General features: G+C 49.4%; 1 protein-coding gene across 1 annotated transcript in view; it reads left to right on the forward strand.

Annotated features, from left to right (window-relative positions):
- Positions 1 to 23,046, forward strand: part of SLCO2A1 (solute carrier organic anion transporter family member 2A1) — a 98,232-nt gene that overhangs the window by 48,254 nt on the left and 26,932 nt on the right. Inside the window, exons 2-3 of the mRNA XM_030816807.1 lie at positions 2,594 to 2,731; positions 8,354 to 8,516. Of these exons, the coding sequence (XP_030672667.1) occupies positions 2,594 to 2,731; positions 8,354 to 8,516 (301 nt within the window). The remainder of the gene's footprint in view (positions 1 to 2,593; positions 2,732 to 8,353; positions 8,517 to 23,046) is intronic.

Raw genomic sequence — 23,046 nt, forward strand, 5'->3', positions numbered from 1 at the left:
TTCCTAGGTCTGGCCTGGACCAGGGAACAATCTGGGTTCGAGTGAGCTTTGGTGCCCTGTTTCCGTGGAAAATGACAGAACGTTGACAAATCCCATCCCCATCACTGTCACGGTCTTGTGCTGCTTTCTTATAACCTATAACCTATAATGTGGCTCTTGTCTTTCTTTCAACCTTACAGTGGCAATTCCTATGGATTAGGGAATTTCTATGATGGTTTTTCTTTTTTTTTTTTTTTTTTTTTTGAGATGGAGTCTCGCTCTGTCACCCAGGGTGGAATGCAGTGGCACAATCTCAGCTCACTGCAACCTCCACCTCCCAGGTTCAAGTGATTCTCCTGCCTCAGCCTCTTGAGTAGCTGGGATTACAGGCATGTGCCACCACGCCTGGTTAATTTTTGTATTTTTAGTAGAGACGGGGTTTCACCACATTGGTCAGGCTGGTCTCGAACTCCTGACCTCATGATCCACCCGCTTCGACCTCCGAAAGTGCTGGGATTACAGGCATGAGCCACCACGCCTGGCCTTGGTTTTCTTTTTCTAATCTTTCACATCTTACCCTTTACACGGATGGTCAGAGCCAGAAAGAGACTTCTAGTCCAGTGACTGGAAACCACGTTGCCCCCCAGACTCTGCTGGTAGAAGTTTTCCAAATAACGCATTTGAGGCTTCACTCCTGCTGATTTTGATTCAGTAGGTCTGAGCTTGGGCCTAGCCTCTATATTTCAAAGTCACTCCCACCTCCCCATCCATGTGATTTTGAATCAAAGCTGAGTTATGAACCATTAACTTAGCCCAATTACCTCGCAGTTGGGAAAACCCAGGGCACAGAAGGGGGAAAAGCACACACAAACCCACATTGTTCCCTGGTCCAGGCCAGACCTAGGAAAGAGGCAATTTGACCTCAGATGCCTCGCCAGATCCTCCTCCTCTGACCATTCCCTAAAGACTAATGCCCCCCAAACTCTGTCTCTAGACAGAGACACGACCCTTTCTGGCTAAGTTTGCTCTGTTGAATGAGAGGCAGGTCCAGATCTGGTCCATGCCAAGCATCAGGTGACTAGCATCTAAGCCCCAAAATGCCTACTGCGTACAGGGCACAGGTTGGGCACTTGGGTTACCCCTTGCTGGACTTCAGTTTCCCCATTTGTGAAAAGAGAGTGGGATGACATTATTACAAAATATTAAGAAGAATATCAGAATGCGAAAGAAAGCCCAGTGGAGCCTCTCTGGCATGGCAGGGGTGGAGTGCCACCATGCCCCCCGACACGCAGGCTTCATTCTACCACCTGGGAGGAGTGGGGTGGCCACACAGGTTCAGGTGGCAGTCAGGAGAGGTGTCTGGTTTTGTGGGTGTAAAGACCTCTCCAGACCTGGAGGCTGCGAGCATGGACACGTGGACAGGCAGTGAGTTCTGGGCTCTGTCTGACATCCCAAGCTGGCCTCGCAAAGGTTCTGCCCTGGCAGGAAGGAAACCCCACAGCCTGGAGCAAGGGCACCTATAGAGGAAGGCTCAGCTTTGGAAGGAAATGGAAATGAAGGTGGAGACCTGGTTGCTCTCCTGTGATGCCAGCCGGTCATTCATGGAAAGAGCTTTGGAAGACTGAAACGGCACAGCACTCACCCTTCCCTGGAGGAAAACCTGACCCAGAGGGGCACCTTCCAGGAGATGCTTCAGAATAGGACTCCTGGCTCAGAGCCTGTTCGGCACCAGTGCAACAGCTGAGAACCTGGGGGAGCCCAGAGCTCAGCCTGGAGCCAACTAGGGACATCATGAAACTCTTCTCCTACCCTCCCTGATGTGTTATCTGTTCCCATCTACCATGGAACTCATATTTACTCAGTACCCCAGGACCAGGTATAAGGCCAGGTGAGATACAGAGATAACGGGCCTTGGCCCCTTCCCTGGGGCCTTGATCATCCATTGAGCAGGCAGCAAGCACAGTCAGTCACAGACATTCCTGATGAGAGGCCAAGATAGTCTTGATAAGAGATGAGGATGTGGATGGGAACATTCATTCAAACCAGGTGCTTTGGGGATTGCATCATGGTGCCTCACTGGAGGCATTAGAGGTGGGCCTCAGAGGACAGGTGTTGGGAATGGAAGACGGGTCAAGAGAGGTGGATCCATGTGACCTGGGCTTGTTCATATCCCAAGAGTGGTCTGAATTGGATGCGGAGTGGCCTTCAGCCCTCACAGGGCACAGGAGGAGGGCAGACGTGCAGCCTGTGGAGCACTGTGGTGCTGTTGGGGAATAATCCAAGATGCTCAGCTGAGCAGTTAGGCCCTTCCCTTGGGGGTGAGTCCCCAACCCTGTCATATCTTCAACACCCTGTGGTTTCACTGGGCCACATATCACAACAGTGATAAGAATGCAGTAATAACAGGAATGGCCAGCACTTTGGGAGTGCTTCCTGCAGGGTGCAACACAAGGTTGCAATGATGACGTTTCATCCTGGAGACGCTGGGAAGTAACTGCTCCTAGATAACAGGTGAGGAAACAGAGGTCAGCCTGCTGGGGCCCCTAACAGATGGCTGGGAGGGCGCCAGGGCTTGTCGTCCAGAAACCTCACGGGCCCATCACTCTTCCCCCAGGTGTTTGTGCTCTGCCAAGGCCTCCTGCAGCTCTGCCAACTCCTGTATAGCGCCTACTTCAAGAGCAGCCTCACCACCATTGAGAAGCGCTTTGGGCTCTCCAGTTCTTCATCAGGTCTCATTTCCAGCCTGAATGAGGTGAGCAGGAGGTTTTGGTCCATCAGACTCCATTTGTGCACCACCCTGACCACAAGATCCAGGAGAAGCAGAGGAACAGGGGGCTGAGATGTGCACATAGGTGCAATGCCTCTTTCTGCCGGGTAACAGCAAATGAAACAGCAAAGATCCAGTGGGCACAGTGAGAGCAGCTAGATTTCCTGAGGCCTGACTTGTGCCAGGTACTGAGCTGAAAGCCTCCCATGCCTGACCTGGGGGCCTCTTCATGGCAGCCTTGCCAGCAGGTACTATGTTCATGCCCACTTCACAGATAACGATACTGAGGCTCAGGAGTACAAGTGGCTTGCTCCAGGCATGCAGGGCTGTCTGCCTTCAAACTCTGTGCTTCTAATTGAGTTCTGTGCAATCTGCCAACCTGTGGGGCTCCTGCCCCATACATAGTCTAGGGAGGATAAGCCCCAGGCATGCAGGTGGGTCAGCAGCCTTGGGCCCAGCCATCTCCTGTCTTATGAGGGCCACAAGAGCCAGAGCTCTTAATGTCCTTGACTCCCTGAAGAGATCAGAGCTCTATGGCCTCCTAGCATTTCCCGCCATCCCTCAGTGACTGCATATCAAAGTCAGAGGAAGACAAGGTGGGCCGAGAAGCCAGAGGAGGTGGGAGGTCAGAGGGCAGGGCCTGCCAGGAGTCACTGGAAGCTGGGGAGAGAGAGTGAGTGGAGGCAGCAGAACCCCTTCATCCTGTCTCCATAGTCTGGAGGCAGGACTCCTGGGCTGGCTTCCATCTTCTCCCCAGGGTCACTCTTCCTGGATGGAGGCAGGCAGTGGTCCCTTCCCCAGAGCCGGGTTGCTCCTCTGGAGCATCATGAGGGCTTCCCTTGACTTAGTGAAATTCAAGTCAGTGCAGTCACTTAGAGCTTGGGCCCCTGTCCTGTGGCAGCTTCTGGCCAAAACAGAACTGTAAAAGAAGGTAGATATCTCCTCTCCCCAGCCTTCTCCTGCTGGAACAAGGCTTTCCCTTTCACCCCTCCCCCTTCCTTGATGGTCCACATAGCAGTGACCTCAGGATCACTTTCCTGTGCCAGTCCCTTCTACCATCCTAGGAGGGAGGTGCTCTTCACAGTCACGTTTCTCAGACAAGGAACCCGGCATCAGAAAGCCTGAGTACTCCATCCAGGTCAGCCCCCTGTCATGTGCATGGTGCAGCCAGTGTCTGAGCCCAGGGCTGTCTGAGGGCTGCATGCTAAGGCCTCCTCTGTGAATTCCTAACTGTCTTCTCTACCGTTCCTCCAGTCTCTTGCTCACAAGCACTGCTCCAGCCAGTCTCAACCTCCACACACATTGCTGGCATCTTCATTGGTGCCCCTCGCTTCATGGGCCCCCCTGCATGGGCTCTTTCCCCACATATATGACATGCATGCACATATACACGCACAGTCCTGCAGCCTGTCTAAGTCATCCCTGCTGGCCTGAGACCTCCTCCTCTGAACTTCCAGGCCTATGTGTGTGCCTTCCCTGCTTTCTGTGCCAGGTGTGTGCCTGTGTCTCTGTCTGTCTGCTTGTATTGCTATCCTGAGCTTCCTGGTGATGCCTGGTGACTGGGTCTGCCTGACTGTGTGGTTGCCTCCACCTCCAGGACAGCACCCTCATGTCCCTGCCCTGCATTCACACAGAATGACCCTCATCGATGTTGACCTGTGACTTTGGTAATGCCCCTGGCACATGTTGTCCTCACTCATGATGGATATCAGGGAAAACAAATCTCTGACATTGGCGTCACCACAGTCTTGTTCCATGGCCCTGGCAGGCATCACTAATTACCCACCCCATCCCTTTCCTGCTGAGTTCATGCACAGCCTCAGAATCCTTCTCAACACAATATTCTAGGCCCTGCTACTAATCAAAGTCAGAGCTGGCATGTGAGGTGAATCTTCTCTTTCACCTCAGCCCAGGTGGTAGCCACATCTGTGATCTCCCATGGTTAAATTTTCATTCATGTTGACCCTATGCTTAGAACAAAAATGTGGGCCCAGAAACAATTGGATTCCACAGTGGGCTGGGAGTAGCTAGCTAGGACTTGTAGCAGGATCTGCTTAAGGCAGGAGGTTGATTAGGCAATGAAAGAGCTTAATATTTTCCCAGGGATAGAGTTCAATCAGAAATAAAAATAATTCACCCATTAAAATCTTTCTCAGTCTCAGATGAACTTTTCAAGAATCTGAATTCAGCTCATGCCTGTGGGCATGATTTGAAGCAAATATCATCAGATAGTTCACTCCTTTGACCTTATAACCCTCTGTGTGTGTGTATCTGTGTCTGTGTATGTCTGAGTATTTGTGTGCAACTCTGTATGTGTCTTTATGTGTACAGTATATGCCTGAAGCCTGGGGGGGAAGTGAGAAGAGAGCCCGGCCTGGTGCAAGGGGAAGGTGAGGCTGCCTGGGTCATGGAGTGTGCAGTGAACCTCCAGGAAGCATGAACCTGCAGTCTGCAGCTTCCAGTCTCAGAGAGCCTTCTGGGGGCCCAGTAGGTGAGGTGAAGCCTTTGACAGGGTGGGCGTAAAAGGCCAGCAGCAGCAGGAGGAACTTAGTTAAGAAGAGAAGACATGGAGCAACTTGGCTTGAAGCAGCAGCTTCTCTTGTCCACTACGGAAGGCCAGGGCTGAGCCCTAGAGGCTCCCTGCCCTTCGCGCCACCCACTAGTGGTCCCTGCGGCCCTTTGGTTTGAGATGTTGGAGGGCAGGGGCATGTCACAAGGGGCGTTGTAACAGCTTTCAAAGAGGCTCACAGCAAGTCCATGGTAGTGTTTTAGGGGCAGCTCCAGGGCTGAGGAGACTGAGGTCTTGAGGCCCTCTTCTCAGCCAGAACAGCTGCATTTGGGGAGTTGTTTTATATTAGGGAAAAACAGTTTTTCAAAGGGACTCTGTGGCTGAAGAAAAGTTTGAGAACAAGGTCTTAAGCCAGCATTAGCTGTAACACCTGTGGAGTTTCAGCTTCCCACAGAGAAACAAGTGCCGGCCCCTAGAGAGCGCGGAAGAGCTTCTCCTCTGTCCCTCCTCCCTGAGATCCCCTTTGGGGCCCTCCACTGACCCTCACCCAGGCCTTCTAAAGTCAGCCACAGTCAGCATAGCTGATATGATCTGACATTTACAATCATTTTATGAAAAGCAATAGGGAAACAAGAAGGAAATAAATGAAATCTAGGAAGCATAAGAATAAAGCTCTCTTTCCAGGTGCGGGTTTCAGGATGTCCTAGATCCACCTTTGGCAGGGGCTGCCCCTCACACACCTTCACATCCCCTTTCTCTGTAGATCATAAACCGTCTCACTCTTGGCCATGCCGGAGGGGCCTCCTGGGCAACTGTGTCCTCCTCTTGAAAAAGTCTACCATTTACTCATTCATTCATTTGTTCAACAATATCTAACGAGCACCAAGTATATGTTAGGCACTGTTCTAGGTGCTGGGGAAACAGGAATGAACAGACAAAAATCTCTGCTCATATATCATTCTAAGGATAAATATAATATTTATGGAAATAAAACATACTGTAGATCAGGTTATGATGAGTGCAATGAAGAGAGGGAGTTATGGATGGGAAAAGGTATACGGGGCCTCAGCGGTGGGGATGTAGGTGTATTTTAAATGAAGAGGTCAGAGAAAGGCCTTCATGAGATGACTCAATCTGAGCAGAAGCCTGAATCTGGTTAAGAGCGGAGTCCTGAGGACCTAAAGTCAGAAGGAGCAGCGAGAACCAAAGGGGGATGGGGGAATGCCTTTGTCCTTCGGTGTGGTCAAAGAACAGCTGGGGCCAGTATGGCTGGATGGAGGGAGGGAGAGGAGCAGAAGAGCGCAGACCTGAGAGGTGGCCAGGGGGCAGGCTGTGTAGGGCTCGGGAGGCTCTGGGACAGCCTTTGCCTTTTTCCACTGGAGGGTTTGAGCTGAGGGAACATGGTCTGATAGTTCAGCAGGACCTTTCTGGCTGCTGGGTGGAGAATGAACAGTAGCAGGACATGGGTGAAGGCAGGGTCCCATTAGGAGGCTACCACAGTAATTCAGACAGGATTGGAGGTTGAGGAGTCACTGGCTCCCAGGCGGCTATGGAAGGTCCTGCCAAGGGGATTTGCTGATGGATTAGATGTGAGTGTGAGAGAAGTCAAGATGATGTTCGAGTGTTTTGTGTGAGCCACTGGGAGGATGGAGGTGCCATTTACTGAGACAACGAGGACTAGGACAGGGGACTGGGATTTTGGAGGGAAGAAGAAGAGTGAGAATTTAGATGAGCTGAGACTGTGGGACTTAGAAGCACACACACAGCACAAATAGCCATGGAACTGGACACACCTAGGGGCAGAGCTCTGGGCCCAATGTTGAGAGTCCAAGGAATTAAAGAGGAATAAGCCAAGAAGACCAAAAAGGAGCAGACAGGGGAAGGGAAGCAGGAGAGGATGGCGTCATGGGAACTCTGAAAGAAGTGTTACAGGAAAAAAGAAATGGTCAACTGAGTCAAATGGAACTGAGCATTGACCAGTACATTTGCCAATGAGGAGGCCACTGGTGACCTTAGTGACAGCCGTGTTCTGAGGCTTTAGCGTCTGTTTCTTGACATAGGAGTACCCGTTTCTCCAGCTAGGAAGAAACTGGGGCGTAACAAGGCAGGGCTATGGCTGCAGATTTACAGAGCTCCTCCAGTCCAGGTGAACTGTGCTCTGAGGGGAGGACCATCTTTGGTGGAGATGTGGTCAGAAGGCCTGGCAGCATCCCCTTACCATTGAAGACCTTACTCCCCATGCTGGAGCCTTCAGTTCCCTTCCCTGGTTCTGGGTGGGGCTCAGAGAGCACATCTTCCAGGGAGCACTAGGAGCATGGAGTTACCCATGTTTCCAGCTGGAAGGGCTTTGGGGTGCTCTAGTTCATTTCACAGAATTGAAAACAGACCAAGGCAGGGGAAGGGGCAGGATAGTAGCAGAACTGCTTGGGCAGAAACCCTCTTCTCCAAGAGGTGACAGACAACTCTAGTTAAGCCTTGGTGTTTTAGAGTCAGGCAAGACTGGTTCAAGCCACGCCCTAACCTCATGGTGATGGGCGTGTTACTTAATATTCTGAGCCCCAGTTTTGTCAGGTAAAATGAGAATTGTTTCATGATTAAATGAAATAAGCATGTTGCTTGCTTGTTATTCTGGCCACCAAGCCAAGGTCCTTGGGTCGTTTAATTTGTACCTAATTAAACTTGGGATTTTTGCCTAAACTTTAGGTACAAACTCTCAAGCTTAATTAGGGAATGTGTTTTATTCCTAGGAGCCAGCCAGGATTGGAGGTTTCTTTGGCTTTTTCCCAAAAGGCTTTGGTTCTAAGATGGTTAAAGTTTAGGTTTTGAGCTTTTCATAATCTCCAGATACTTCCTTTGGTCTGGTCTAGGAGATGGAGACCCAGAAGGGTTTCTGATAACAGAGGGAAAACCAAAATTGCTTATGCTTGCCCCTTGTGAAGCTCTCTGGGAAAAGCTGACACTGTAACTCTGGGCCCCAGCTGACACTGGGCAGCCCCCTCCCTTTCCAGTTTTCCTGGATGAGGTACGGTCGGGTCTTCTCTCTGGGTGGATGAGGACGGGGCCTCTTATCTCACTCAGCCCTTCTGCTCTCTTCTCAGATCAGCAATGCCATCCTCATCATCTTTGTCAGCTACTTTGGCAGCCGGGTGCACCGTCCACGTCTGATTGGCATCGGAGGTCTCTTCCTGGCTGCAGGTGCCTTCATCCTCACCCTCCCACACTTCCTCTCCGAGCCCTACCAGTACACCTTGGCCAGCACTGGTGAGTGGCCTCCAGCCCCTGCCTCAAGGGGGTAAGGAATGGGTGAACATCTCACAAAGTTAGTAGGGATACTCCTAGGGCAGTGGATACCACTCCAGGAAGAGGGCATATGAAGCTCAGAATATACTGAAGTATGTAGAGCTATGGAGCAGCTGAACTCTGGTTTGTTCAGGAAAGTGTGCAGTGCATGGCTCACCTCATGCTGTGATTCCCTGTGCTTCATGCCAGGAATGACCCAAGCTCCACCTCCCTGGGGATACTGTGAGCGGTTTCTGCAATGGGGCTTGGCAGGAGGAGGATCAAAGCATTAAATCATGATGAAGTCTGTGGATTTTGTCCATGTTTAACCATAGCACTTCGTGACATTTGTACATTCTTCTGTCTTTAGGTGACAGTGCACTTGTATGATGATCTCATTTGATCGTGTTTACTATGTTGAGTTTGCCAATCCATGAACATAGGATGCTCACTGTTACCCTTATATTTAACATTGATGTATGATTTAACAACCACTGAAGTTCATTAATGTCTCTATTCTCCAAGAGAGCAAAATAAGGATCATAGATGCTTTTTTGCCCACCATCCTCTCTCATCTTCCACTTATGGTTGACCCATATTTTTGTTCTACCTGTCTTTAACCTCCCCACAGTGGTCATTATTATAAATTGTTACTATACTGTTATTTATAAATAAGTGAGTGGTTATTTATGTACTCACAAGTTTACTGGTTTCTTTGTTCACCATTGATTGCTTCTTGCATTTCACCCATGCTGTTGATTAATTTTTTTTTCCTGAAGGATATCGTTTAGTGTTACTTTCAGTAGGCCTATGAGTAAGAAAATCTCTAAGTCTTCGTCTGAAAATGCCTCTATTTTACCCTTGCTCTTGAATTGTAGTTTAGCTACAAACAGGATTTTAAATCAATAGTTATTTCTTCTCAACACTTTGAAGGTACCATGCCTCTGTCTTCTGGTATTGGGACTTTTCCATTAGTCTAATTGTCATGCCTTCTTAGGTATCCTGTTTTTTCTCTAGTTCTATTTAATATTTGTTCTTTTCTTTGTTGTTCTGTATGTCTACCATAAGGTATCTGAGTATGGCTTAATTTTCACTTATCTGTTAGAAAGTTCGATGTGCTATTTCTTTTGAAAATTAGAGTTTTTCTTTAATTTTGAAAAATTTTCTGCCAAAAACATTCCTGATATTGCACATCCCTATTTTCTCCATCCTTTTTTCTGGAACTCCTTTTACATATGACTTCACATTTTCATTTCTGGCCTCCTTGTCTCTTAACCTCTCTTTCATAGTTTTCAGTGCTTTATGCTGCATCCTGGCTAATTTCCTTAAAGTATGACTTTCTGTTCACTTAGTCTCTCTCCAGCTTTGTTAATTGGTGTCAAACCCATTTTTTACATTATAAATTTGAATGGCACTACATATTTTGCTAATTCCTAAAGTTCTTATAATAGTTGTTCAAATCTCTCTGCCCTATGACACAATTTCTTGGTGTTCCCTTATGATTTCTTTTGTGTTGTTATTGATGTCTTCAGCTATTTTAAATATATTTATATTATACTCTTTTTCAGATCATTCTATTAGCTCAAGTTTTAAGAATGTTAATCCTCCCATTGTTTTATGTCTGCTTGCTCTTGTTCATGGTGGATTACCTCCTTATGTTTGACCATGAGCCGTTTGCAGTGGGCTTTTTTCCCTGTGGAAATTGTATGTGGCCTGGGTAAGGAAATAGCCCTACAGAGTGGTTTGGCATTTACATTTACTCAGCACCCAGGACGATCACTGCTTTGGAACTAATTTTATGTTAATGTGTTGACTTAGGATGAATTTGCACTTGTTTTAAGTCCTGTGGAAAGTGGCTGTGGTTTTGCGATGCACATTTGTGAGAGGCCTAGTTCATAGATGCTCACCCTTAGTCCACTGTATTGGAGTTGAGGTTAAATGAGCCACCCAGGGAGGTGCTGAGGGAATAATCGATTCTGGTTTGCTTAGAAACCAGGCTATTTTTTCAATCAGATATGTAGACCAGGTTAGAATAATAGAGGGCACTTAGAATAATAGAGGGCAGCCCTTAAGATTGTGAGGCCAATGATGGAGAGAACGAAGTGCCTGGAACAGGAAAAGAGTAGGGCAAGAACGGGGGTGTCTAATGATGAGATGTCTGCTGGGTTCTGGTCATGGAACTCTTTCCCCCACCTTTTTATAAATTGCCAGTGAACTGGTCATTTCTCATAAATGTATGGACCCTGTGGGGCTGAATCCTGCTTCAGGTGGGCAGAGGATGAGGACAGATCCGAGCCCCAGGCTCCTGCCATACGCTTTCTCCCCCTTGGTCTAATGAGAGCTTGAGGCCAGCTCTGAAGCGAGTCAGGAGTTGCTGGCCATCTTCTCGGAGAGCAGTGTGGCCAGGCTGGCTGCTCTGTCTTCTTTCCAGAGCCACAATCCCTGCCCTTCCTCGTCACGTGAAGACTGGGATAATGAAATCAGCAAGGGAGCCTGGGGCACTGTGGCCAGGCCAAGGGGAGGGCCTCCTGCCAGGCGCCACACATCGTGGCCTGCTCAGCCTGGCAAGTCGGCTCCCATGGCCTGGGGCCACATCCCAGTGGCATTTGCCTCACACTGAGCAGCCACGGGAGACTGCTGCACTCTGCTCCTTGTTAGGAATAATCAGTGAGTTTGGGTTCAGCCCACCATGACCCTCTCAGCTCAGAAGGAAACACTGTGCTGTTCCAGCCTTGACCTCAGTGCTCTAAGACAAAATCTTCTGAAAGAGGACAGAGGGGCTCTGAAAAGACCACAGCTTGCCTCTCAAGGCTGCAGGGGGACACGATAGGCCAGAAGAGTGGGCTGTTTTGTAGTTCTTGTTCATTTGTGCAAATTATAATTGCAGCAATAGGGCACAGCAGTCTCTCTCAGTCTGGCTGGGGTAGAAGCAGATGCTGGAAGTGCTCAGAGCTGAGCTACCTTCGGGCATCTTCCTGGTGCCAGGGGGTGGGATGAGAAGGACCTTGGCCCAGGAACCTCATCCATGTGATCTACCTGGGGCTGCACACTGGGTGCCAGTGCACCATGTGAGTGTGCTATGCTAATATGTGCAAATAAAAATATTTATAAAGTCTTACTTCATGGGAATAGCTTAAAATGTGACTCCTACTTCAAATGTATTCTTATAGGAATTTTAGTTTTGAATCATGCAAGGTTGTCAGGAACAAATGCATTTCATTAAATGTACCACTCTGAGTGGGGGTGTGAATCTGAATGGTCTACTGGAACCAGGCAGTCCTCAGTCTGAATCTGAGCTTTGGGACTCCCAAGCGGGCTCGAGCCACCTCCTCCCTGCTCTGAGTTTCAGTTCATCCCTGAGTGTCTATTTCATAGCCCTCGTAGGGCTGCAGGGGCTGAGAAAATCCCTGTTCAGAATTTAGCCTGGTGGCTGTCACATGCGGTAATCACTAAGTGGTGGCTTTTGTCCCCAATAGTGGTAGGGACAATACATATGTGATGTTGTGTAAACTAGTAGACTTTCTGGATCCCAAAGGAGAAAGCACCTTACTTCCTGTGAAGACTGTGACAGCTTATGGGCTGGGTGGCCTGGGGGCATCTGAAGGCAGCTTCTTTCTGGTCTACATTGTGGGTCCTCTGCTCTGTTCTGGAGCAGGGCGCCTCCCTTGGCACGGTCCCTGCTGCATCCTCACATGTGAGTCCTTAGGATTTCTGTTGGTGGAAGCTTAGGTTGCTGTTGTGCTCTCTTCCCAGATCCTCGTGTTGGTGTGGCCTGGTATGATGGGTAGACATGCACCCCACCCCACTCCATATGGACTTCAACATTTGAATCCTAGCTCAGTCACTTACCTGCCAAGTCTTCTTAGGCAAGCAACCTCACGTTTCTGAATTTTAGTTTCCCCTTACCTATAAAATGGGAGCAAGAATACCTTGACTTTCAGCGTGTTCTGAGAGTAAAATTAAAATGAAATAAGCCAGGTATGCTGTAATCCCATCACTTCTGGAGGCTGAGGCAGGAAGATTGCTTGAGGCCAAGAGTTCGAGACCAGACTGGGCAACACAGTGAGACCCCATCTCTAAAAAAAAAAAAAAAGTTAGCCAGGCATTATGGCACATGCCTGTAGTCCCAGCTACTTGAGAGGCTGGGGTGGGAGGATCACTTAAGCCCAGAAGTTTGAGGCTTTAATGAGTTATGATCATGCTACTCCACTCCAGCCTGGGCAGCAATCAAGGCTCTGTCACCAGGCTGGAGTGAAGTGGTGCGCTCTTGGCTCACTGCAACCTCTGCCTCCCAGGCTCAAGCGATTCCCCTGCCTCAGCCTCCCGAGTAGCTGGGACTATAGGAGCCCACCACAAGGCCCAGCTGATTTTTTGTATTTTAGTAGCTACAGGGTTTCACCATGTTGGCCAGGTTGATCTCAAACTCCTGACCTTGTGATCCACCCACCTCAGCCTCCCAAAGTGCGGGGATTATAGGCATGAGCCACCACGCCTGGCCTGCTCAGCATATTTCTATTTGCCTGCCCTTGTTGTGGTATTTGAAATCAGTTACTCAGACCTATTACTTGTGTTGATTACTGATTCCTTCCTCTTGGAGTAAAGCTGCTCCAGAAACAAACATGGGAAATGAAGAGCAGCAATGTGTTTTAGGGAAAAAAAGTTAAAGAAGGGCTAAACATTTTGGGAATCACAGAGACCTTTAACAACTAATTGCTAATTTTTAAAAGGCCATGAAGACTTTTATGGATATTTAGATTTTCTAAATGTCAGTGGGGTCCGGAAATGTGCCCTGGCGCCTTTAGAGAAAAGACGAGCTATCCAGCCAAAGCCTCTTAAGACCACGTCTGGGAGGCGCGGAGAGGTTTTCCTCTATGGGAAACGGGCCAACGTGAGACCAGTCCTCCCAGGAGATAAGAGAAGGGGCTTCGGAAACCAGTGTCTGGTAGGACTAGGTGTAACCTGTGAATGATCCTTCAGCCAAGTCCAGAGGGAAGTCTGCCCACACGCAGACAATGGATGCCGCAGGCAGGAAGCTTACTGGGGGTTAAGGAGGGGTGGGGGAGGACTGTATTTTTGGAGCAGACAAGAAAAAGAAAGGGAAGAGGCACTTTCCAGTCCTTTATTCATGAAGTTGCCATCCCCAACCTGGGCTTGCATATCCCAAGGGTGTCCCTGGGAAAGAGGGGAAGGCACAGGGCAGGGCAGCCTCGGGATCCTGAGTGAACTGGTCAGGACAGGGAGCTCAGCCTTTCCGCAGTGAACACCCACCTATGGCGTGAGATGGGTGTGCTAGGAAGCCCTGGAGGAACGAGAGGGGCACCCGTGGTTTGGGCAGCCTGAGTTTGTTTGTGGGTAATTGTGTATAGGTGTGTATGTGAGGGAGACGTGTCTATGAGTAGGAAGCTGAGGAGGGGAGGAGGTGTGTGGGTGCGGAGGGGAGGTCGGTGTATGTGGAGATGTGGGGGGCATGTGGGGATGGGAGGACTGGGGTAGGAGGCAGAGGAGAGTAAAGTATGTGGATTTGTGAATGGAGTTGTGGGGTGAGGGTTGGGGTGTATGTGAAGGGGAAGGTGTGAGGGAAGAGGTGGCGTGGGGGAAATGTGTGGAGGTGGGGTGGGGTGCCCGTGATGGGGAAGTGTGTGTGCATTTGTTGGGGGGTGTGGAGGTGAGGAGGGGTCCATGTCGGGGAAAGTGTGTGTGCATGTGTGGGGAGTATGGAGGTGGGGTGGGGTGCCTGTGACAGGGAAGCATGTGTTCACGTGTGTGTGGTGGTATGGAGGTGGGGTGGGGTACATGTCGGGGGAAGTGTGTGGGGGTATGGAGGTGGGGTGGGGTGCCTATGAGGGGGAAGTGTGTGTTCACATGTGTGTGGGGGTATGGAGGTGGGGTGGGGTTCGTGTCGGGGGAAGTGTGTGGGGGTAGGGAGGTGGGGTGGGGTACATGTTGGGGGAAGTGTGTGGGGTATGGAGGTGGGGTGGGGTGCCTGTGAGGGGGAAGCGTGTGTTCACATGTGTGAGGGGGTATGGAGGTGGGGTGGGGTGCCTGTGAGGGGGAAGCGTGTGTTCACATGTGTGTGGGGGATATGGAGGTGGGGTGGGGTGCCTGTGAGGGGGAAGCATGTGGGGTGGTAGGTGGTTGGAGGGTGGGGATGGGCAGATGTGCAAGGAAGGAGGAGAAAGGGTGTATGTGTTGGTGGAGGGCGGGGTGGACCATCCTAGTGGGAGTTGCACAACCTGGCCAGTGGATCTATTTAACTCAAAAAGAAAGAGAAAATAAACAACAGAAAAAATCACAAAACACATGGGTGTTATTAATTCGACTGAGAGAAATAGAGCCCTGAACGGATGAGCAGAACAAAACTTAATGAGATTTGATGTGGAACATTTTTTAAATGCGTGGTGTAGGAAAGAATAGAAATAAACATGGAGAAATGATAGAAAACACTAGACTGCAGTGGAGAAGGCCCGGGAAGGATCGAGGCTGGAAACTGGCGGGAGAGCTCTGCGCTCCGTGGTGATGGTGCGGGCAGCCTCTCTGAAGGCCTGAGCCTGAGCCGTGACATAAAAGTAGCTGACTCTCTGTCAGGCTTTTCTATCATCTGTTTTTGTGGGCAAGGCACAACTCCCCTTGGCTTGTCTGGAAACTGGACCCCTTGTTCTGCGTCTCTAGCACAGGCCTGGTGGAGGCCTGAGTGTGGCCCCTCAGGCATGCCTGGTCATTTCCCTTGCTCAGGAATGAAGCTGAGTGACAGGTCTGCTTGGGAGAAGGGTCCAGGACGCAAGCTGCAGCCTGCTCCGCTGACAGTCGCTTCTCCAGGAAGCCTGGCAGACCGTGTCTTGGGCCCACCTATAGCAGGAGGATGGCCTCCTTGGAAGTTAGTATCCAGGGTAAAAAGGAAAGCAGGCTACTGTTCCAGTGGCTTTGGGCATCCTGGGAACAGTGTTGAGAATGAGGGAAAGCCCCACAGAAGCAGGGAAATGTGGTTCAAAGAAACCATTGATCCTCCCTGCAAGATGCCTTGAGCTCCCCAAGCATCCCCAAGGGAGACAGGGAGGAACTTTCTGCTCTTCCTGCCACACTTAGTAGAGCTATAGAGCTGGGATACTGACTGTGTGCACAGGCATCTCCTGTGGCCCTGAAGCCTTGAAATGGGAACCACTGGGCCCAACTGGGCAGCATGCTACCCACCAGGAGGTTGGAAATAACAAGGAGAATTTCTTTCTTTCAGGAACAAAAGGCCTTTTCAGGATTGAGAGCTTGGACTGGACACAGTCAGAGAGGATGTGAGGCTCAGAAATCTAAAAGAGGGAAACAGCAAAGAGAAGTTAGCGTGACAGAGGACTGACCCACAAACCAGGACCTAAGGGGGCTGGCTGGTGCTCTGGAATGTTCTGGAGAGCTCCTTCCTGGCCTCTTCTTGGCCTGGGGCTGGAGTGCACAGAGGTGTGAGCAGGGGACTCCATACTCCCCTCTTGTCGTCTTGTGCTGGTGACACTTGCTTTTGTCTGTCTCATACATTGTGCTTCTCCAGAAGCATTGGTTGCAGAAGATTTGGTGACTGATGTGTTTGAACACCGTGGGCCTAGACCAGGGGTCAACAGACATTTTCTGTAAAGGGCCAGGTAGTAAATATGTCAGACTTGTGGACCATAAGGTCTGTGCTGAAATTACTCAACTTTGCTGTAGCAGCACAAAAGTTCCCCTTCGCAATAGAGAAGCAAGTGGGCGTGGCTGTGTCCCCATAAAACTTATTGATAGACACAGGCTGGGAACTGAACGCAGCCCACAGGTGTGGTTTGCCAATCTCTGGACCAGACAGTTCTCTCTGCCAGGCCCACTACTGCCCTCAGGCATCTGGAGCTGAAGCTCAAGGATGGGGGCTGCAAGGCTGCCTGGATGTGGACAGTCATGGTCTGTGGGAGCAGGCCCCTCCCTCTCTCCCATGTCACTCGTTTTCCTAGATCTCCCTGAATTCTGTCTTCCTATACTCCACTCCATCAGGCCCAGGTCAGTCTCCTGGAACCACGCAGAACCAGCCCATCAGTCCACAGTGGTGGAAACAGCCATCACATAGCCCAGAGCCTTTGCTTCCTGAGCTGCTGGTCTTCACTCTTTCCCACAAAATAAGGCTTCCAGCCCTCTGGGGGCCCAAGCTGCCTGGGCCCAGTGCGGTGCTGTCAGGGTGGTCTCCCTGAGAAGAAGACAGAGGGATGCTCACATCTGAATCTGAGGGTCCTCCTTACAGGCTGGAATTGTGAACTTGTGGTCAAAACACCAGGGACTTGTCCCCGTACATTGTGCCAAGCCAGGTATCACCCTTCCAACCGCTGACTCGCTGAATTCCTTGAAGCTACAGTCAAGCTTCATATTTTCTCCCTGTAGGAATCATTCTCCTTGGTTGGAGTCCCTCCTTATAGCCGTGGGTCTAATTTTGAGCTATCAGCCTTTGGACTGTCCAATCCTCCCAGCTTCGTGTCATCCACGTCATTCACACATTTGTAAGCAGTTTCCTTCTTTCTCAAAAGTCCGTGACAAGTGTTGAGTGGCATGCGCCTAGAACAGCTTCTTTCTGGGTGACGCTGGCCCACGGGCACCCAAGCCGGGCATGCTTTGAGCCAGTTTTCCCTGAGGACTCCCCAGCCGTGTGTCCCCATCTTGTCTAGCAGGATGTCATGACAGGCTTTGTCAAAAGGCTTCTTCCAATCAAGTAACACCATGTTATGGCTTCCTGCTGGGTCAGGAGCCCCATTAACAAAGGAAATGAGGTTGGTTTGGCAAGACTGGCTTTTGATGAGCTCATGTTGGCTGCGCTAACGGTTTTTTTCCCCCCTTCAAAGAGCTTCTCATCAGCTTACTGAATAAATCTGTGAACAATAAATTCTACCTCACACCCATCAGGGTGGGGGAGTACGAATTCAGCTCACATTTCTTTGAATGTTAAAATTAAATGGCTCTGAGCTGCATCCTGCTCCCTCAGGTATGTCTTCCTTCCCTTCATCCACTGAAGAACCAGCTCTGATGATGAGCCGAGCCAGGTGCTGGTGCCAGACCGTGTGCTGGGCCAGGGTGTGGGGGTGTGGGCAGTGGAAGAGAAAGCCCCTGGCCAGCAATATAGTGCCCTGCCTTGTTGGGCATGCACAGTGAGCCTACCTCTTGTGCCCAGCTCATTCATAGCACAGCCTCCTCAATACAAGTAGGCATTTTCCCTAGGGCCCCCTCTAGTGCCAAGGTGGCAGTATGGGAAGGGACATCCAGCCTCAGCCTCAAAACTAGTCTTAGAAACCTAGTCTTGAGAGAGGAGCAGAGCAGTTCCTCCTTCCACTGCCCTGAGCTCCTTTTCCTCCACAGATGTGAACCTCTCCAAGCATGCTCACTTGTCCTGTAACTACTTTATTATAATCCATCCATTGCAGGTGACCAGCATTGATCTTACTGGTATCTAGTTTCTGGACCCAGTTTCCAAGTTCTTAAAGGCCTGGGCAACGTTGCTTGTCTCCAAGCTTCTCCCATGTCCCTTATCTATTTGAGTTTCTCACAGTTACTCATCTCTTCGGATGAAAATCGATCTCATCGTATAATCACTATGTCCCAAGTTATAATATACTCATTATTTTTAATTCTCATGAGAATATTGTAAGATAGGTATTATATCTGCTTTGAAGACGAGGACACTGAGGTTCATTCCGAGAGGCCTCTGACTATCAAGCAGTAGAGCCAAGATTGGAACCTGATCTGTCTGGCTTCAAGGTGTGAATTTCTTCCATTGCCCCACAATGTGCCCCAGACTGTCAACGTCAACTCATTTTTTCCGCTGGGGCAGAAGACTATGTTCTCCTAGTTTTCCAAGATGAAACTGAGTGCGTTTGCCCATAGGAATCGTTTTATAAATGGAGGCTTAGTTTCGCTGGAATAGAACACATGTGTTATTACTGGAGCATTATGGATTAACTAGGCTTTGTGGACTACACTGGAAACCCAATCATTTCTGATTTGCAAACAACCCAATTTACAATCGACTGTGAGATCTCAGATCATGAGTGAGTTTGGGACAGCCTGTTCCAAGCCTGCCAGTGGGTGTTGCCAGAGTTTCAGGAGGAACTGTGGAGTAGCTGAATTTAGGAGATGAGGAAATAAGTCCTTCAGAGTGGAACATTCTGAATGAGGTTCCAGGAGTTGTGCTGATAGCTTAAGGGCTTGGCACCTTGGCCATGCTTCCAGATAACTCTCTGGAAACACCTCTGCCTTTCTCTGTTGTTCTTTTATGGATTGCTTCTGAAGTTTGGGGCTTGCTAACCTCTTCCCCATTTGACCCTTCTCACCCACACACTCCCAGATGACAGCCATGTCTCCTTCTGAGCAGGGAGGGGATGGGTGGCTCTTAAAAGCCGTGACTTGAAGGAGCCCTCCTCTTTCCTGGCAGAAGTCTCCTCTCTTTGCTTTACTAGAATGATGAGAAAGACTAGTCAAAGGAAAGCCCCTCTTGCCATGGCCTTGTTGCTTGGTCCTTCTAGGGTTCTCTCCCTACCCCAGCTCTAGACCTTGGTGCAAAGCCCTCTTACTATTTATTCCCTTGACAGCTGGAAGGCTGGCCTCAGCCTGGCCATCCTGAGGGGTGGGACGGAGCGCTTAATCATGTGGCTTTGAACACCAGTGTGGCTAGACGTTGGCCTGCCCCAGATCTGCCCCATCTCTGGAGGTCCCTTTCTAGGGAAGTAGACCTTCCTGACAGACACTCCTATATTTCTAAAACTGCTGAGGGTCCAGAATTTAGAATTGAAATTCTGCATATTTAAATGGTGGAGTGAGTCAGAGGGTTGACTCACGTGCTGGTGGGGTGGGGCTGGGGGAGCTGGAGCGGGGAAGAGGTCCGGCCTGTTTCTAGTTAACGTTTCACAGCCCTGTGAAAACTAGACTGGCAAAGCCAGGCCTCTGGTGTCCTATGGGAAAAAATGTGCTCTGATGAACTTGAGCCTTCCGGAAGGTTGCCTGGGGGAAGATGAGAAACAGACTGACATCTGGCTAAGAAATAGACTCCCCTCCCTCCTCCAGACCCCTCCAAGACAGGGGCAGGTGGCTGTGTTTGGGCAGGCAGTCTCTGGAGGTTGTGGTAGCAGGAAAAGGCAGGCATGTTCCTGACCTTACCACAGGATTTGACTTGGTGGAAAGGTCAGAGTTAGCAACCTCTAACCTGCCATGCTTCTATAAGTTACATGGAGTAGCTGTGTTCCAGCCTTTACTAGAGTGCTTGTGAAGCAGTGAGAGGTTGCTGCTTCTTCCTAATGTGTGCCCGAGTTCCTGAAAAAGGCTGGAGCTTTTGCTCCAGGGAGGAGAGGTGTGGAGTGGTGCAAAGAGACTCAAGTCCCCCATTCTGTCTACCAGAGGCTGTCCATTATCAATGTCACTAGATCAGAGGCTGCCCACGGGGTTGGTGCTCATACAAGGTCTTTTTCTTCCCCTTCTTCCTGCCCCTTGAACTCCTATCCCTGTCCTCCTATTTTTTTTTCTTTTTTAAAATGTGTGTCCTCTTATTTTTATAAGGGAAGAGCTTAATGTTCTAAATTCTAGAAGACTTGGCTGGGCACAGTGGCTCACGCCTGTAATCCCAGCACTTTGGGAGGCCGAGGAGGGTGGATCACCTGAGGTCAGGAGTTCGAGACCAGCCTGGCCAACATGGTGAAACACTGTCTCTACTAAAAATACAAAAATTTGCTGGGCATGGTAGCATGTGCCTGTAATCTCAGCTACTTGGGAGGCTGAGGCAGGAGAATCGCTTGAACCCGGGAGGCAGATGTTTCAGTGAGCCAAGATCATGCCATTGTACTCCAGCCTGGGCGACAGAGCGAGACTCTGTCTCAAAAAATAAAATAAAATAAAATAAAAATAAATTCTAGAAGACTCTATTCTGACCAGAGTGAGCTAGCCAGGGCCACCCACTGCCACGGATGTCTCAGGCTTGATTGTCTGGGAAGCCCACACTACATCTGTCTCTGACATAAACACCTGCCCCGCATAAGGCCAGTTCTGTAAGTGGGCCACTGCTTCTCTGACAGCACTGACCTCGGGGTTGCATTTAACTGCTGTTCCCTTTCTACATGTGTCAGAACTTGATCTGGGACGTGGGATGGGTTTGGGCCCTATTGAGTTGGCATAAGGAAGAAAGTTCTTTGGAAGATCTTGAATCAATTTGGAATGTAGAATAGGCCAAGAGGAACTCAGTAGACTTGGATGTAATTGGGCCCATTGATTATTTTTAAATACATATTTTAATAAAGGCAGTTTCTGACATGTAATCCGACATTTTTAAAGTTAGTGGTAGCAGTTAAACAATCCCCAGAAAGTTTCACCTCCTGAACACTGCATGAGATGAACTTCATGAGGATTTTTGTGGCCGTGGTGCAGCAGGCAACATGCCGTATGAAGACTTAATAAGTCATTCAATGTTTTTACCATCTTTGATGACCATTAAATACCTTGCAAAAAATGATTTTGCTAGTCAAGTCAGCAAAAATGTTCAAATAAATGTGTATTAAGTAAATTAATGAGAATCAGTAGAATCAAGAACTAGCATTCAAAAAACCCACACACTCTCTGGCCCTTTCTTTCTCCGGTGATGTTTCTCATGTCATGCCCCTGCTATCCTACAGCAGCCTGGCCTTGTGTGTCTACGCACTCATACTCTGGGCTATGCATTCACCATCCTCGCAGCCACTGAGCCCTGCCCCTCATACTATGCACCGGCTGCTTCTTGATGGAATCGACTCCCCTCCTTACCCGTCTCAGTTGACAGGGCCTTGCACATTACTCCTAAACCCTCTAGTGTGTTCATTGCACTGCCCCCTCAGGATTTTCACACTTCTGGGGTTTTTCTTAGGATACAATCCAGGCCCCTTCCCGTCATGCACAAGCCCTCCAGGGGCAGCCAGGCCTCACCCTGGAGGACTTGTATTTGAGCGCCAGCCTCACTGAACTTTATTCATGTCGTGGAATGTACCACCCCCACCTCTGAGCCCTTTCACACGCTCTTTCTCTCCTCCTCACCTCTCCACTCCCCACCCTTATCTTCTGTCTATGCCTGTCGATTCTTCTCAGTTCAGAGGCCACTTTCTCCAGAAACCTTTTCCAGAATGTCCTCTCCTACAACACTGGGTCTGCTGCCTCTCTCATCTGCTCCCTGGCACCCTGTCCCAGCTTCACATGTCCTGGGCAATATTTTTAAATTGTGGCAAAATACATATAACACAAAGTTGACTGTTTAACCACTTTTAAGTGTACATAGTTCAGTGGCATTAAGGTACATTCACAATGCTGTGCAACCATCATCATCATCCACACATAGAACTTTTTCATCTTCTCAAACTGAAATTCTGTATCTGTTAAACACTAACTCTTCATTCCCATCTCCCCCAGTCCCTGGCAACCACCATTCTACTTTCTGTTTCTATGAATTTGACTTCATAGATCCCTCATCCCAGTGAAATCACACAGCATTTGTCTTTCCGTGTCTGGTGTATTTCACTTAGCATAATGTCCTCAAGGCTCATCTGTGCTGTAGCATGTGTCAGGATTCTCTTCCTTTTTACAGCTGTATAATATTCCATTGCATATACCACATTTTGTTTACCCATTCATCTGTTGATGAATATTTGGGTTGTTTCTACCTTTTGGCTATCAGGAATATAGTGCTCTGAATATGGGGGTACAAATATCTCTTTAAGTCCTTGCTTTCAATTTTTGGGGGTATATACTCAGAAGTGGAATTGCCAGATCATATGATGATTCTATCCTTATTAGTATTTGTTTGTTTGTTTCTTTGTTTGTTTATTTATTTATTTATTTATTTACTTTGAGACAGAGTCTCGCTCTGTCGCCCAGGCTGGAGTGCAGTGGCGCAATCTTGGCTCACTGCAAGCTCCGCTTCCCAGGTTCACGCCATTCTCCTGCCTCAGCCTCCCGAGTAGCTGGGACTACAGGCACCTGCCACCATGCCCGGCTAATTTTTTGTATTTTTAGTAGAGACCGGGTTTCACCATGTTAGCCAGGACGGTCTCGATCTCATGACCTCATGATCTGCCCGCCTTAGCCTCCCAAAGTGCTGGGATTACAGGCATGAGCCACCGCGCCCAGCCCATTAGTACTTATTTTTTTTTTGAGACAAGATCTCACTCTGTCGCCCAGGCAGTGGCACAATCTCGGCTCACTGCAGTCTCTGCCTCCTGGGTTCAAGCCAACCTCTCACCTCAGCCTCCCAAGTAGCTAGGACTACAGGCACGTACCACCATGCCCAGCTAATTTTTTGTATTTTTAGTAGAGACAGGGTTTTGCCATGTTACCCAGGCTGGTCTCGAACTCCTGGGCTTAAGCAATCTGCCCTCCTTGGCCTCCCAAAGTGTTGGGATTACAGGTGTGAGCCGTCGCGCCCAGCGTTGATGATTCTATTTTTCAGTTTTTGAGGACCCACCCTTCTGCTTCCCACGTTGGCTACACCATTTTACATGCCCACCAGCCAATGCAC

Source organism: Nomascus leucogenys, chromosome 8 (assembly GCF_006542625.1).
Source record: "Nomascus leucogenys isolate Asia chromosome 8, Asia_NLE_v1, whole genome shotgun sequence".
In the NCBI taxonomy this organism is placed as follows: domain Eukaryota; kingdom Metazoa; phylum Chordata; class Mammalia; order Primates; family Hylobatidae; genus Nomascus; species Nomascus leucogenys.